General features: G+C 39.3%; 2 protein-coding genes across 3 annotated transcripts in view; one reads left to right on the forward strand and one right to left on the reverse strand.

Moving 5' to 3' along the window:
* Positions 1-17,379, forward strand: part of LOC105357177 — a 302,080-nt gene that overhangs the window by 27,971 nt on the left and 256,730 nt on the right. The gene's annotated exons all lie outside the window — the stretch shown is intronic.
* LOC101158905 lies at positions 4,147-6,361 on the reverse strand. Its single transcript, XM_004083645.3, has 4 exons — positions 6,230-6,361; positions 5,325-5,636; positions 4,656-4,928; positions 4,147-4,534 (listed from the first exon to the last, which is right to left on the reverse strand). Exons 1-4 carry the CDS (start codon positions 6,276-6,278, stop codon positions 4,530-4,532), a joined length of 639 nt encoding a protein of 212 aa, XP_004083693.1. The 5' UTR covers positions 6,279-6,361; the 3' UTR covers positions 4,147-4,529.

Raw genomic sequence — 17,379 nt, forward strand, 5'->3', positions numbered from 1 at the left:
ACCCAGAAGAAACACAGCGGGAGGCAAGCGTGGCAGGTAAGAGGTTTAATACGTGGAGCGAGCAGGAAACCGAGCGTGAGCAGGACTGGATGTCGGTTCCAAACTAGAGGCAGAAGTTAGCGGCGTCACTGGTGGATTTCTCCGTAGGCAGATGCTGGTGAAGGATGGGATACTAGAAGAGGCAGAGGCTCGTGGTGGGACCGCAGGAGAGGAAAGATTGGCGAGACCGGCTGGAAACTGATTCCTTGCAACCACTCGTGTTACTGGATTCCTGGAGGTGAGTAGAGAGAGACAGTTTTTAGTCATAGACTTGACGTAACGAAACAGACAATAGCTTGACTTGAAGACCAACTATGCACCATCAGGGGCAACGGACTGGCGAAGACTGATGATCCTGTGGCTCCTTATGAAGGCGGATGAGATGATGAGGTAAGTGGTCGCAGGTGGGGAGAATCAGCAGCCAAGCGGAGAGGAGAGGGGGAGGAGTCCGACAGAGGCACCGTATCAGAAATGACTTGGAGATGTTCAAAATATAAATGCTAAAATTTGTGAATTACAAGACTAGTCTATATTTTCAGGAAAATATAAACTAGTTAGTCATGATAAATGACCTTTGTCATCATTTATAGTAAGTTTTGGTTTTTGTTGCTTTTGTGTATCTCTGTGAGACAGTCTTGGTTGTTAATTGCCACATTACAGATACAAGATTTTTATTTTTATTTAAAGTGTATTTCCAAATTGTAAGTAGAAGTCTTTTAGCATAGAAACATTTGGTTTGTGTCTTACAGGTCAACAAGGAAGAAGCTGAAGTGACTTATTCTGCTGTTAGAGTGAAATGATAGAATCAGATCTTCACATCCTCCAGCTTTCTGTGTTTTCCAGCCCCTGATGGAAAAGTGGACACTTTAATGTGTTTGGAACGGAAGGACAGAGCAAACATGCAGGAGACCAGGATAATGGGGGAAACTCAAAGGTTTAAGGAATTAAACATGAACAGAATTAACTGTGAAACAAGGAAGAAAATTTGAAAAGACAGACTGACTTGATGACCCAGCAGGAGATACTTTGCTGCAGTGGTAGTTCTCACCACTGCAGTCAATGTTACGTCACACCAAACCAGAATAAGGTTCTGCAGTCCTTTTCAAGTCAACACCTGCTAGGCCGTGGGTGTATCAAAGGAAAGTGCACACTGAGGTCTAGATAAATGCAGTTTATTGGAGCTCAGGTGGTAATGAAACAGGGATACTGCCGGATGCTCAGAGGAGTCTGTAACAGAAACACAAAGAGAGGGAATGTTTGGCAGATTATTGCACTGGAAGCAGTTATCCACCTCCAGGAAACATCCTCTTTGTAGGGAAGATGTCCGGAGACGCCAAAGAAGAAATAGAGGGCACCGTGGAATCTGTATAGGGTCCAGACCAGGTTCCTGCACATGAAATCCAATCCAGAGATCCAGGCTTTGGCAACACATAAAATATTTCAAACAAATAAGATTTTTACCTCCAGACTGAAGCATGAAAATAAGGATTCAATTCCAGTCATAGTCATTCTTACTTTGTTGGTTTCTCGTTGTAAATATTAATTTCTTTGATGACTAAATGAAAAAGAAAGTCGTGTCTCCACAATCTCAATATTTTAAGTGTCAGTAAATTTGAGTGATGTCAATCAGACTGAAAGGAAGATTTACTGGTTGATAAACAATAAAATCAAGTTAATGAAGGTGAAAATGAAACAACAGAAGACAACTGATGTCGTTATATTTGAAGATAAAGCTCAACAGTTCATCAGTTTAGTATCATAAAAAGGACGTCTTTCTTTTTCCTGTCAGAAGTGTCATAACAGAGGAAATGTTGTGTTTGTTCATTTCCTGAACACACTACATGCTTCTTAAACTGCTCTGTAATGAACTTTATTACTTTTGTTCACAAACTGTCTGGTTTTGATCTTTTGTAACAAACTTGATGTTTCATCAAAGCAGCAACTGAAACGACTGATATTCCATGAACAAGGCCGTCCTCTTTTACTGGTCCAGTTTCTTTCTGTCAGTCTGCGTTCTCCTAACCACCACCATGTGGATACTATATGATCAAATCAATCTTTGTTTATGCAGCTCTATTCATAATTGGTAACATAAAGTGTTTTACATTAAGATCAATATTAAAACAATATAAAAAATCATCTTAAAATATGTAACTTAGTCTTTGGAGGTGCACATTTGGCACATACTAGATTCAATTTTCTTTTAATACCACGGAAAAAATCACTCCATTTGTTTATGAATGCCTCTGGTCAATAATGCTGATCCTGTTCAGTGATCGATTGTTTGTGCCTAGAATGACCAGAAGGGGGCAAACGCGGCTTGTTTCACTCATTTGAGTAAATGCTCTCATTTAGGGAACAGCTCATCTTGTTTTCTTTCTTTCCCCTTTCAGGACAGTAACACACACCGCTGCTCTGCGTTGTGTTTGTGTTCGTTAGAAAAGACACCAAACTTCAGTTCTGATGTGTGACTTTGCAGCTCTTTATTTTGTCTTGTCCAAAACACAGATGGAAGTGCTCAAAGGCAGGAAGTGGAGTGCAGGGTCTCTAGAAATCCTGCAGACGTTGCCAGATTTGAGCAAATGCAGCGGAATGAATTCATTCATTGTTGGGTGAGAAACGTTCCTGGTAGGAACTGACCAGTATGTTTTTTTGGGGCCGATACCAAGACTGTCAATAACCAAATTCTGCATTCAAATAATGGCGTAAAAAGGATGGAAACCTGAAATTCCAATAAATGAATGCTGTAAGTATGTTTTATTTAAAGTAAATCAATAAAGAAATACAGACAGAGGCATTTCTTTCCATGCTGAATAAAAATGTAAACAGCTCTCTGAAATGTTCTTCAGCAAAAAAGCATAAGTGTTCCAAAAAACACAAATTGAATTATTTTAAGCTCAAAATGCAATCTTCATTTAATCTTTCATTAGCTGCAATGGTTTGGCATCAGCAGTCAAGTTTGCTTCTTTATTTCGACTCTTTAAACAGCTGAGTTATTATTCCTATTTGATAAGGTCTGCTGCAGTGTTTTACAACCTTTTTTGAGCCAAGGAACACCAGCACCCAAAAATTAAAAAAGGGGAACTCCATAGTCTGTATTGATGTACCGTCCCTCCACAATCTCACGTACATTTTTGTTAAAAAAAAAAATGTGACAGAAAAAGCTGGAAGTTGCAGCTGTTTTTAAAAAAAAGATGTAATAAGTTAAGTTAGATTTTAGTAATAATTTTCAACTAAATTATTTGTAATTTTACCCTGGTAGTTATTTTTTCCTCCAGTTTATTAACAAGCAATTTTATGTAACCTCATCAAAAACAAATATATTCTTTCTAAATTGTGATTTATTTATTTATCTGTTTATTTTTTCAATGTTGGTGACCAAACTCTGGGGTATTTGGCTGTTAATAAACACAAACCTTGAAGGAGAACTACACTGTTGACCTCTGATTTCATCAAGAGGATTTAAAAACTGTTTGATGTGTGTTCGTTGTGGTTTCAAGACGTTTAAGACTCATAGTAGCGCAGAGATGCTGTCACTTTAACCCAATGTATCATGGGAGATGTAGTGCCAACTGCCGCCAATGGAAGACAGACTCACTTGAGCTTCATGGTTTTGTTCACTTGTTCCACAGTCTGACACTGGATTCTGTGGAAAGCTACACCGCTAAAGATGAGCTTTAGCTGGTATTTTTGTTGGAACTGAGAGACTTTATGAGCAGAATCGGAACAAGGAAGTTAAGATTTTAACCACTTCTGATTTGTCAGATTGATGACTTATGATTAAGCCTCTAAGAATGATTGGTGGAGACAGTTAAAGGGGCGGGACTTTTTCGAAAAAAAGAGCTGAAGCTGCAGCTAAATCGCGGTACCGTCATTCTTCTCAAAGTTTCTTTAATAGAATCAAGTAAACACAAAGAAAACAGTATTTTTATGATCTTTCATATTCCTGACTACTCAGTGTTTTATCAGGGCCTCCTTGGATGAACACAGAGCTGATATCCTGGAGATGGAAAATGTTTTTGATCAGTGAATGGGTAATTTCCCATGGTACACTAGTGTGCCGCGGTACACTGGTTGAAAAACACTGAACTACTGCAACTCCAAGTGTTTTTATCACTGCTTCTTATCTACGTTTTATTCACACACCAGCCATGCTGCCTCACCTGCTAACTCACCTTCCTCAATTGAGGGTCAACGTCTAAAACATAAAATATTAACAATTGATTGCAATGAGCGTAAAGATTTAGCATGTTTAATACGCGAAATGAATGATAAAAATAAGCTGATCACTAACTGCCTGATTAATAAATACTTTTAGTAATAGTTTGATTTCATAAAAAAAGTTAGTCCAGAAAGTTCATGAATCTGCATGAATACACATCAAAAGTGTTAAAAAATAGAACAATTTTCTCCGATATGTACTTTTTCTCTGTTAAAGGAGTTTCTGCCTCTCTTCTTCACAGGGCGTCTTCATCACCATCCTCCGTGCTTCATTCTGGAGAAACAATTTAGAGAAAATCAAGCAGTTCTTTTTCTCCTAAAAGCAAAAAATTCCGATATTTTTATGTCTACCTTCAGCACACCTGATGAAAAAATTAAATGTATAAATGTCTAACCTGTTAGAACGTAGTCAGCCTCTATCTTCACTTCTTCATCTTCAACAAACTTGCAGGTGAATCTTTTGTTGTTTCCACTCTGATGTTTCACAGTCAGAACAGAATCACAGTTTGTTTGTTTTTTAACCTCAAACTCAGGATTTTTACCAGACAGTTGAGATCCTGTCTCATCCATCCAGATGGGGTATGGATGGCAGTGACCAGGTTGATTATAATTCTTTAAAGAGCATGTCAAATCCACTTGTCCATTAACATCTGGTGGAGACGAAGTAACTGAAAAACAACAGATATTTAAACATTATTTTTAGTTTAGGTGATTACATTCTTTTTTTCACAATTTAATAAAACAATAGGACACATTTTTAATTTGACACAGTTTTTACTTAAATCAATCAAACTGATCTGAAGTTTATCAAGTTAAACTAAACAGAAAACCTCTTTAATCAGTGATAATCAGAGACATTGATCTTTACTGTTTATGGATTCATCAATTCAACCTATTTACTATATAAAGAATGAAACATGTCATGATATTTTCTCCCATCAGTCGACTCTCTCACATCTCTCACACTAAACATGCTTTGTCAGCAGTTTGACCTTTTTCCAACCTAAATGCTTCAAGGAGTTCACATGTCAGAGCTTTTTTTTGGATCAGATCAGAATACTCACTGCTCAAAGTATTAAGGAGCATAGGCATCCTATGACTACAGATGTAAAGACCAGCATCTTCATCAGTGATGTTTGTGATGAGCAGAGAGCAGTTACTGCTCAAACTCAGCCTGGAATCTCTAACTGAACTGTTGTAAACATTTCCTCCAAAGATCATTCGTTTTATCTCCCCATCATTGGAGGGTCTTATGTATGCCCAGATAGTATTGGAGCATTGGTCGGAGGATTCATCAACAGGACAGTTTAAAAGGATGTCCTCCCCCACTCTTTTGAAGTGGACGTCAAATTTGAAGTCGAAGCCTGCAAGAGAAACTTAAAGAAACAGAGAAATACAATTAAGGATCACAAACAAAATCATTGAACAACAGTTGAGGTTTAAAAATGCAAAGAAGAAATACACAGTCTGCACACGCATAATGTAAATTGTTTATAAACTATATTTTCAAATGTGTAAAATTTGCAGTTTTGTCTTTGCAAGCCTTCTTTTCAATAATTTTTACCTTTTTGTTTCTGGGTCATTTAAACATTTAATAACTTTAAATTCCAATACTTCTATTATGAATTATTTTTAAGCACTTTAGCAAGTATTGATGCAGCTCTTGTAATAAAAAAAAATAATTTAATGCTAGTTTAGTTATTGCAAATATTTAAGCTTTCTGTCTTCAGTATTCAAAAGGCGTAATTATTAGAATAACATTTTGAAAACTTTCTATTAAAAACTTATTTAAAAAAAAAAACTAACTACACCAATTCATAAAAATACCCTTTTATTACCCATTTCTCCAAGTGAAATCAAATATACCTTGTAATTGATGTAACAGACACACTATAAGTGGCAAACAAAGGTCTTAAACTTAAATTAAGAAATATTTGGAAAGAAAAATTCAAACAAATAAAATCTTTACCTCCAACCTGAAGCATGAAAATAGTCAGCAATTTCAGTAGTAGAGCCATACTTTCTTTGTTGGTCTCCTGCTGTAAACATTAATTTCCTCCTTGATGATGGTTAAGTAGGAGATAAAATCTTGGCTCCACCCACTCAATAATTGTTGCTTCAACACACACACACACACACATACACACTGGAGGTAGGGAGGGTGAAGGGTCTTGCCCAAGGACACAACAGCAGTTGGCTAAGGGGGAGCAGGGACCGAACCGCCGAGCCCTCGATCATTAGACGAGCTGCTCAACCGCCTGAGCCACTGCCTCCCATACTTAATGTTGCTATAGTTAAAGATAAATAAAAGCTCAACAGTTGATAAGTTAAAAAAGGCAGATTTTTTTTGTAAACTCGTGTCACAAGTGTCATAAAGGAAATGCTTTGCCGAGTTATTTTCTGTACTCAGTTTATGCTTCTTTAGCTGGTCTGCATTGAACTTTGTCCACTGTTTTTTTTTGTAATATACTTGATCACACATCTGCAACTAAAATGACTGTTATCACTATATTTGCTGGAGTATCAGTCATACTTTAGTTTGAGTCGCAAAAGCAAAAAAATGCACAAAAAACTAAGACTTGATACAAAACTTGTATAAGGCACTACCTGTAAAAATGTGGATTTCTGTGGTTCATTTTAGGGATTCGTTTACGACAAGCCAGTAACTAGTATTCTATTTAGTTTTAGTGAAGAATTCTAGGCAATCATTTTACCTTTTCAGCGATTGATGGGCTCATCATGGATTCAGTGGGTTTTGAGGATGGATGGATGGATGGATGGATGGATGGATGGATGGATGGATGGATGGATGGATGGATGGATGGATGGATGGATGGATGGATGGATGGATGAATGGATGGAGTACAAAAGTGCATCTTCGCCAGCGGACAAAATCCAAACAGTACTTATTTCTACCTAGGTCCTCAAATGCTGAGCTCAAGGCCTACCACTGCAGCTTCCTCTGGGGTCTGTTCATACACCTTCTTAAACTCTTCATCTGTTCTCCTAAAGGCCAGCATTTACAAAACCCCACCAACAATTTTACAAGTTGCAGCCAAGTCTACATTTTCTGCTGCCATGCATCACATACTGTTGCAGTCCCTTCAGGAATTGGACAGGTCACCTCCACACACAGGACAAATTCAAAGCTGATGCTTTAGAGAATGATCATTACATCACACCCTGAAGGGTCGAGAGAATCTTGCAGTTTCTTTTCCTCAAGAAATTGCATAACAGCAGGGAGGAATATTGTTGAAGTGTTGTTGGCAGTTCGTCTGCAGTTCCTTCTGTTGATGCTGACCATGGAAAAACCACTTCTGCATTTCAATAAAACCACAATTTTTTGGGAGAAGTTGGCAAAAAAAAAAAAAGCACATTGTGCTCCACATTATTTTGCATACAAACCTTAAAATGCATTGTTCCACATTAGAATTAACAACAGAGTTCCAAAAAATTTGATAGATCATAGAAAACAGAAAATTGTCATGTGTTGAATTTCCTGCATTAGGAGGTCATATTTACTAAAATCCAAAACTATTCCAATCAAAAACATCCTTATAGGCCAAGTTACATCTTTATAGTTCTTGCATCCATTGAACTTGTGGGTTTTTGTTTTAAAAGTACATCTTCGGCACTGGACAAAATCCAAACAGAACCCTCTACCTAGGTCCTCAAATGTGGAGCTCAAGGCCTACCACTGCAGCTTCCTCTGGAGTCTGTTCATACACCTTCTTAAACTCTTCATCTGTTCTCCTAAGGCCAGCCTCTGCAAAACCCCGCCAACAATTTTACAAGGTGCAGCCAAGTCTACATCTTTCTGCTGCCATGCATTAGATATGGTTGCCGTCCCACTCAGATATTGGACAGGTCACCTCCACACACAGGACAAATTCAAAACTGATGCTTTAGAGAATGATCATTGCATGACACCCTGAAGGGTCAGGAGAATCTTGCAGTTTCTTTTCCTCAAATAATTGCATAACAGCAGGGAGGACTATTGTTGAAGTGTTATGGGCAGTTTCTTCTGTGGATGCTGACCATGGAAAAACCACTTCTGCATTTCAATAAAACCACAATGTTGTTTGGAGAAGTTGGCAAAAAAAAAAAAGAGTAAAGCACATTGTGTTCCACATTATTATGCACAACAGAGTTTCACAAAACGTGATCATAAAAAACTTAAAATGGCATTGTGTTGAATTTCCTGCATTAGGAGGTCATATTTACTTAAATTCAGAACTATTCAAAAACATCTCAATAGGCCAAGTTACATCTTCATAGCTCTTGCATCCATTGAACTTGTGGGTTTTTGGAGACTTTCTGTTTGAATTTCTTTGCAAGATGTCATATTAGCCTCCCAGAGCTGCTGTTTAGATATAAGCTGCCCCCCACCCTCATGGATATTCTGCTTGAGGATGCTCCAAAGGCACTCCATAGGGTTAAGGTCAGGGGAGGTTGGGGTCACAACATCAGTTTATCTCCTTTTATGCCCATAGCAGCCAATCATGTAGAGGTATTCCTTGCAGCAGGAGATGGTGAATGTCATCCACGAAAATAATTGTCATGGAAAGCCAAGTTCTTCTTTTGTACCACAGAAGAATGTGGTCAATAACTCCACATCCTTTTCAGAGGTCAATTTCACACCTTCAGGGATCCTCATACATTTTGTGAAGTTGCAGGACATAGATGGGATCGGCGTCTGTTAATTCAAGTACATTACAGGACTTACGGATTCCAAGGCGCACTGTCATTGAAAGAGAAAGCTTTGGAGCGGGACAGGACCGGCCGGCTGGTCCAAGCAAGGGAAGCATGTCTCCGATCAGAGCAGTTGGACTCGTAGCTTCGTGTTTGCGGGCAGGGGATGGTGCTTTGTTATGGTGTACACTCCGGAGGAGACTTTAGACTGCTGTCTGTCTAACTGTTTTGCATGAGCGAGTTGTCAGACTCAGGAGAGCTGTGTCTCCCTGGAGATTTGTATCTCTGAGCAGAGGAGTGGCTATGGGACAGTGTGTGAGCTGGCGGAGGTGGCTTTTGAATGCAGTAATGCCGCTCCGCACAGTCCTGAGAAACCGTGCATAAACACGTGAATTTGTGTTACACATTGAGTCCAGACAAAATAAAGGCTGATGTCATTCCCACATATTTATGTGCAGCTAAGATGCACATTGCGGCATGGATTTTAAGTGCATCTAAGGCTAAATGTTGTTGGCTCATATTAACCTAATCCTAACCCTTCTTCCAGGTCTGTGCGGCCATAAAGCACTGGCCTCATGAATATTGAATATTATGAGCGAACAGGCAATAACTAATAATAAAAGCACGTTTAGAAGATCATGTCCCTCTAAGCCGCAGCTTTGTTTGTTTACAACGGAACTTGCTGTTACTTCTTCTATGGCCGTTTCCAGTATTTTAGATTTGATTTATTCAGATCGAAGGGCGACGTATATAAACGTTTGATATAATCTGCTAGTGTTTTTCGAGCCCCATGTACGCAGCTCTATTCTATTCTGATCTTTCATCCGATGAAAGACTTTTTGCACATGTGACCGCAGCTATTGACCTGATCATCAGAAAAAATTTGGCCTAGTTTTATGACATATAACAATGACGTATTAGGGATAGGGATCTATCTATTCATGGCGGGAACTATCAATATTTTTGGGGAGAAATCTCATTATAAGTCATTAGCTCATTAAACAGACTCATTATAACTAACATCGTTGAATGATAAACATCAGACTATAGATGTAATGTATTATTTTTTTTAAATTAATAGTGTTATGTCCATGTGAATGGTCTAACTTACTAAAAATCTTTTTAGTTTTAACATTTTCACCTCAAATGTGTCACATTATATAAGTTTTGTTTATGGTGAAATCAAGATTTCCTTACTTGAGTGAATTGGTTTTCTTTTCTCTTAGTCACCTCGTTTTCACCAGAAAATAATGGAATACTCACCTTACAGTGCTCCCTGAGTGGATATGATAAAGTTCTCTGTCAGCAGAGCAGCTTCTACTGTAAAAATAAGAGAGGAATAGTGGTGTTTGGTAAAGGTGTGGAGTTTGAGTTCAGAGGACAGAAGAAATTGTGTCTCTTTTCTGGCTGTGAAACATCCAAGAAAAAACAGCAAAAGATATGTGTCATCAAGAAGCCATCAACTCATTTCTTAATAGTATTGAGCTGTAGATAGACAATGAACTGGTAGCTGCACTTAATGGCATGGAAAATAATAAATCACCAGGATCGGATGGCTTCCCTGTTGAATTCTATAAGCACTTTTGGAATATTATATCTCCATTATTCATCAGAGCAATTACAGAAATAAAACAAACCTCAATACTTCCAAAACACATGAATACAGCAGTCATCTCTCTGCTCCCAAAGCCTAGTAAAGACCTAACCCTCCCATCAAATTATCTCCCAATCTCTCTTATTAATGTAGACTTAAAAATCATCAGCAGAGATTTAGTTTACAGGATTGAAAAAGTAGATCAAACTGGTTTTATTAAAGGAAAACATTCCTCTGGCAACACACGCAGACTGTTTAATTTAATACATCATTCTACTTTATTTTTTATTTATTTTTTTATTTAGCCTTTATTTAACCAGGAAAGTCCCATTGAGATTAAAAACCTCTTTTACGTGGGAGTCCTGGCCAAGAGGCAGCAAAAGGTAAAAACACAGACAACAAATACAATTACAATTTCACTTATAAAAACAGTTACATTTAAAGGAGTTGACCTCAAGTGCTCTCAGTCTGGCTTTAAAATCATTTAAAAAGATAAGTTCCAGGTTTTTTGCAGTGTGTTCCATGAAGTGGGAGCAGCGTGAGAAAAAGATCTTTTTCCCAGTTCTGTGCGGACAAATGGAACACTGAGCAATAGTTGATCATTTGAACGCAATGAATAAGAATCAACATTTCTCCTCGTTAGTAAATCTCCAATGTGGGAGGGAAGCAGTCCAAGCATGGCCTTGTAAATAAAAGTGTACCAGTGTCCTTGCCTTCTTGTGGACAGAGATGACCACCCCACACGAGAGTACAGTTCACAGTGATGTGTTAATGCTCTACTATTGGTTATAAACCTCAGAGCAGCATGATACACAGAGTCTAATCTGTAAAGACAATGATTTGAAGCATTCATGTAAAAAAGGTCCCCGTAGTCTAAAACAGATAGAAATGTTGCAGTCACAAGCCGTTTTTTTACCTCGAAAGAGAAGCAAAGCTTATTTCTAAAAAGAAAACCCAGTTTCAGTTTTAGTTTCTTCACAATATTTTCAATGTGGGGCTTGAATGTCAAGGAATCATCAAGTAAGACCCCAAGGTATTTGTACTCATGTACTTGCTTTATAGCATCTCCGTGAAGAGTGAGAATCTTAGGGAAATCTTCTGGCACCTTTTTGGTATTAAAAAGGAACATGAATTTGGACTTTTCCGTATTTAGGACAATTTTCAATTGCAGAAGTGTAAGCTGCACATTATCAAAAGCTTTCTGTAAAGATTCAACTGCTTTCGCTGGAGTTTGTCCAAAGCAATAGATAATTGTGTCGTCAGCATAAAGATGAATATTAGCATCTTGAAGATCTTGTCCTAGTTCATTAATGTATAAAATGAAAAGTAGAGGTCCTAATATTGAACCCTGTGGCACCTCCCTGTGGACATTTAAAAATTCAGAGGACAAGCCATCACATTTAACACACTGAGTCATTTCATTCAAGTAATTTCTATTCTTATAATAATAATAATAATCTATTATTATTATTTATGTTTGTTTGTTTATTTTTTGTTTGTTTGTTTTATTTGGAAATAATGACAAGATTATAATTTCTAGTGTGGGTTTCATGTTGGATACTGCTGATTTTTCCAGTATCAAGAATATAACGAAAGCATAGTCATATACAGTCATGACCATAAATATTTGGACAGAGACACAGTCTTTCTAATTTAGTTTCTGTACATTACCACAGTGACTTGTAAATAAAACAACTCAGATGCCATTGAAGTGCAGACTTTCAACTTTTATTCCATGGGTTGAACAAGAAGATTCCATAAAAATGTGAAAAACTAAAGCATTTTTTAAAACAATCCCTTCATTTCGTGGGCTCGTAAGTAATTGGACAAATGAAATAACTGAAAAGAAAATGGCCATTACTAATATTTGGTTGAAAACCCTTTGTTGACGATGACAGCCTGAAGTCTTGAACTCATGGACATCACCAGATGCTGGATTTTCTCCTTCTGAAACCTCTGCCAGGCCTTTACTGCAGCGGCTTTCACTCGCTGTTTGTTTGTGGGCCTTTCTGTCTGAGGTTTAGTCTTCAACAAGTTAAATGCATGCTCAACTGGGTTAAGATCAGGTGACTGACTTGGCCATTCAAGAACTTCTTTGCTTTAATAAACTCCTGAGTTGCTTTGGCTGTATGTTTTGGGTCGTTGTCCATCTGTATTATGAAATGTCGCCCAATCAGTTTGGCTGCATTCACCTGGATCTGCGCAGACAGTACGTCTCTGAACACCTCAGGATTCATTGGGCTGCTTCTGTCCTGTGTCACGTCATCAATAAACACTAGTGTCCCAGTGCCACCAGCAGCCATGCACGCCCAGACCATCACACTGCCTCCACAGTGTTTTACTGATGATGTAGTGTGCTTTGGATCATGAGCTTCTCCACCCCTTCTCCATACTTTTCTCTTGCCATCATTCTGGTAGAGGTTGATTTTGGTCCAAAGAATGTTTTTCCAGAACTGTGCTGGCTTTTTTAGATGCTTTTTAGTAAAGTCCAATCTAGCCTTCCTATTCTTGAGGCTTATGAGTAGCTTGCATCTTGCAGTGTACCCTCTGTATCTACTTTCATGCAGTCTTCTTTTTATGGTAGACTTGGATAATGATACGCCTACCTCCTGGAGAGTGTTGTTCACTTGGTTGGCTGTTGTGAACGGATTCCTCTTCACCATAGAAATGATTCTGCAATCATCCACCACTGTTGTCTTCCGTGGACAGCCAGTTCATTTAACGTTGCTGAGTTCACCAGTGCTTATATCTCAGTGGTATATCTCAGGATATACCACACTGTTGATTTTGCCACTCCCAATACTGTAGCAATTTCTCGCATGGTTTAACTGTTTTCTCAGCTTAATGATGGCTCCTTTCACCTGCATGGGGAGCTCCTTTGACCAAATGTTGTCTGTTCACAGCAAAATCTTCAAAATGCAAGCACCAGTCCTCTAATCAACTCCAGTTTTATTTAAAATTCACTGTGGTAATGTACAGAAAGCAAAATAGAAAGAATGTGTCTCTATCCTGCTTGGTGTATAGTGGTTAGCTCTCATGGCACTATGGCTTCCTTCCTCCAGTCTATAAACATGCTTTGTGGGTTAATTGAGGATTCTAAATTGCTCCCAGATGTAAATGTCAGTGTTTGTGTGATTGTGTGGCCCTGGAAAAGACTGGTGTCCTGTCCAAGGTGTACCCCGCCATCCCCGAACACTAGCCGGATTACCTCCTGCAGTCCAATGACTTCCCCAAAAAGATTCAGCAGGTTTATAAGATGAATAGATGTTTCTCTGTGCTGGGATGGAATGATATACTGGTTAGGATCCTCACCACCTTCACCCATCAGTAGTTTGGGCTCCAGCAAAACTGTGAACCTGAACAGGATATCAGCAGGTTTAAAAAATAGATGGATGGATAGATTATGCTGAAATGACCCCATTCACTGTGACCAAAATACAGTTTTGCTTGTTTGGTAGCCTGGTTTTAATGTAAGCCATGAATGTATACATTTTTGTCAAACAGACAGGAACAGTTTCCCTTTTCTCTCTTGTCTAAAAAGAATGAGTCCAGTATTATAGAATGAAAAAGATCTAATCGCGATCACAGATTTATGAAGATTTGGAGAGCTGCACACTGGATAAGTGGGCACTGAGAGGATTGTCCATTTACATTAACGAACTGATACCTATCGGATAAATAGGATTCAAACCACTGGAGGGAAGATCCTCTGATCCCTATGTCATGCTCTAATCTTTGGAGTAAAATACTGTGGTTAATAGAGTCAAAGGCTGCACTGAGGTCTAACAGGACCAGAATAGAAAGTAGTCCCTTTTCTGAGGCCAATAAGAAGTCATTAGAGACTCTAACTAATGCAGTTTCCGTACTGTGGTGGGGTCTAAACCCCGACTGAAAGTCTTCAAAGTGGCTGTTGTCCTGTAGGTGGCAGTAAAGCTGCTTAACTACAACTCTTTCTAGGATTTTAGAAATAAAGGGCAGGTTTGATATCGGTCTATAGTTGGCCAAGATGTTAGGATCCAAACTGGGCTTTTTCAGAAGAGGTTTAACAACTGCATATTTAAAAGACTGTGGCACGTTACCTGTTTCCAGACAGGTATTTATTATTGTTAATATGGAATCATAAAATAATTATAATATTTTTTTTAATAATTATTATTAAATAAAATATATTAATTATGAATAAAACAGGTTTTCGTGTCTTCCTGTTTGGGTGATTTATAGACAATATGATGCTTTGAAATGAGTTATAAACATTTTTAACTTTAGGGCTGAGAAGTAAGCTAGACTGTGATATTACTGTGATATTACAAACCACCTCCTTTCCCTGAAATCCTGGATTTTTGATAGTTAGCATAAAGGGGGGGGGGGGGGGGGGGGTTGCATCATTCAGTCTAACATAGTCATCCTGTTGGAGCCAAGTTTCTGTTAAGGCTAGAAGACTGCTGTGTGTCACTTTAAGGTTTCTATGACGCGCTCCTTTCACTTGTCTTTCAGCACATAAACTAAAGCTAGGAACTGCTTGACTTTCCCTGCATGGGTTTTGCACCAGCACTAACCCTAAGGGAGGCTCAGAGGAGCGTTTTACACTGCTGCTCTGTGCCCGGGTCTCGTCTCTGGGTTGTCAGGTTGACCGATTAAGGCTAGCAGAAATGTACCTAGAATCCCTAGTTACCTAGTTTATCAGCTGTTAAATCTAATTGATACAGTAAAAATACGATTTACCAAACTTTGTAATTTTAGTCAATTCAAAACACAAAAGGCGAATTTCCAAAAATTAAAATCATGAAATCTAAGTAATACATATTTTGAATTTATCTATAGGTTGAACAAAACGGTGGCTATGAAGTGAAAATTTCATCAACAAATCATGCAATGCAAATAAAATAAAATAAAATACAAACATATTAAAGATCATAAGGGAAACAAATATAAATAACATGACAAAGAATTTCAAGCAAGTCATTTTGACATGGTGCCTCTGCCAGCTACTCTCCCCCTCCCCCGTCTGCTCTGTTCTGGACGCGACCAGCTGCCACCACTTACCTCATCACCGCTGCCTTCTTAAGGATCTCCTGGATCTTCAGTCGGTGCCAGTTCGTTTTACCTCCCACGGTGCATAGTCAGGCTCGCTCATGTTCTTGTTCTGTTTACCAAGTTCTGTGTTACTTATTGCTCCTCTCGTCTTTGCCTCAGGAATAATCTACTCTGGATCTCACCTGGTCGCAGTCCTCTGGTTTCACGCCGTCTCACCTCTGGAATCCTGCAACTGCTCTCCTCCAGCCAGCCGCTGCGCCTCTGTTGGAAATAAGCCAAAACTCACCTTCCTATATAAAAACTTCTAAACTCACCTTAATGTCTGAGTCTCCTTCTGGGTTACAGCATCTGGGTCACTCCGAATTATAGTCATATCATGACAGAACGAACTGGCCAAACTCCTGACCCAGCTGACCCGGAAGGGCTCCAACATGCCTAATCCATCCAAGAAAATCTTCTTACTCATCAAGCGGAAGCCATCACTCTCCTGTCCTCGGCTCAGTGGGATCTTTTTCGTCGCCTTGACAGCATCACGCAATTCCTCAGTGCATCTACTAGCCAACATGCTAATCCCGCAGCCGCTGCTCAAGATCCCGATTCCGTCAACAAAGCCACTTCCGCATCCGCCGACATCCCGGAAAATGTCCGCCTTCAGCCGGAACCTTTCTACGGCAATGTTGATACCTTTGGAGGGTTCCTACTACAGTGCCAACTCATTTTCCAGCAGGCTCCAAGGTATTACCATTCCGACCACAGCAAGATCTCATTAATTGTTAACTCTCTCCGCAGTAAGGCGCCACAATGGGCCCAAGCTTTTCTAGCTTCGCATCCTATTGCTCATCTCCCATACGACAGTTTCATTGGAGAATTCCGGCTTGTCTTCGATCAGCCCCGAAAGCAGGAAGAAGCAGTCCGGCGGTTATTTAGTCTCAAACAATGTAACCGCCCGGTAAGCGACCATCTGATTGACTTCCGAGATTTCCGGGAGATGGCGGAGTGAGTGGCGGTGTTTGAGGCAGGGTCTGAAAGAGAAACTAATTTTTGTGTCCAATAAGGAATTGTGGTGAGACCAACCATCCCCAGAAGTGTCAGAAAATCAATATTAGGAAGAAAAAAAAAACTACGAATAACATCTAGATATATTTTTCACGTTTTTTCTCTACTACATGAAGAATGGCTAATCCAAGGCAAGCTAACGTTAGCGACCATGATTATGACCTCCGGGCTCTTGAAAACAGTTGTGAGGAAGAAGAAACAGTGCAAATGGACCAAGCAGCTGCTGAGGATGTGAATGACCCGATCTGCTTAAACAGCCCAAACCCAAAAAGAATAAAGAAACGAGGAGCCACGAAAAAACAAGATGGCGCTAGTAACGCTAGCCTCACTCATGCCATGCAGGCTATTCTAACCAGATTTGACGGCCTTGATTCACGTATGGATGAAATCCAAACAGCTCTGAAAAGATTTGACGACTTGGAAAAGAAATTGGAAGGCATAGAGAATCGGATGGATGGGATTGGAAAATCTACAAAAGAGAACACAGAAAACATTGTGAAGCTGCAAGAACGTGTGGAGCATCTCTCATTAGAAAACAAAGAGTTGAGAGAGAAATGTCTGGAGAGCGAAAGATATGAGATATGAGAAGAGGAGATGGGACCTGCGGCTGATGGGGGGTGCCAGAGAAAGACAACGAAAACACCAGAGAGGTCGTCCTCGGTATCCTCACCCGTGTGGTTCCGATGTCTGTGGAGAAGCTCCGGGACACCGTTGACACCGTTCATCGGCTGGGAAAAAGAGGC

Source organism: Oryzias latipes, chromosome 24 (genome assembly GCF_002234675.1).
Source record: "Oryzias latipes chromosome 24, ASM223467v1".
NCBI lineage: Eukaryota > Metazoa > Chordata > Actinopteri > Beloniformes > Adrianichthyidae > Oryzias > Oryzias latipes.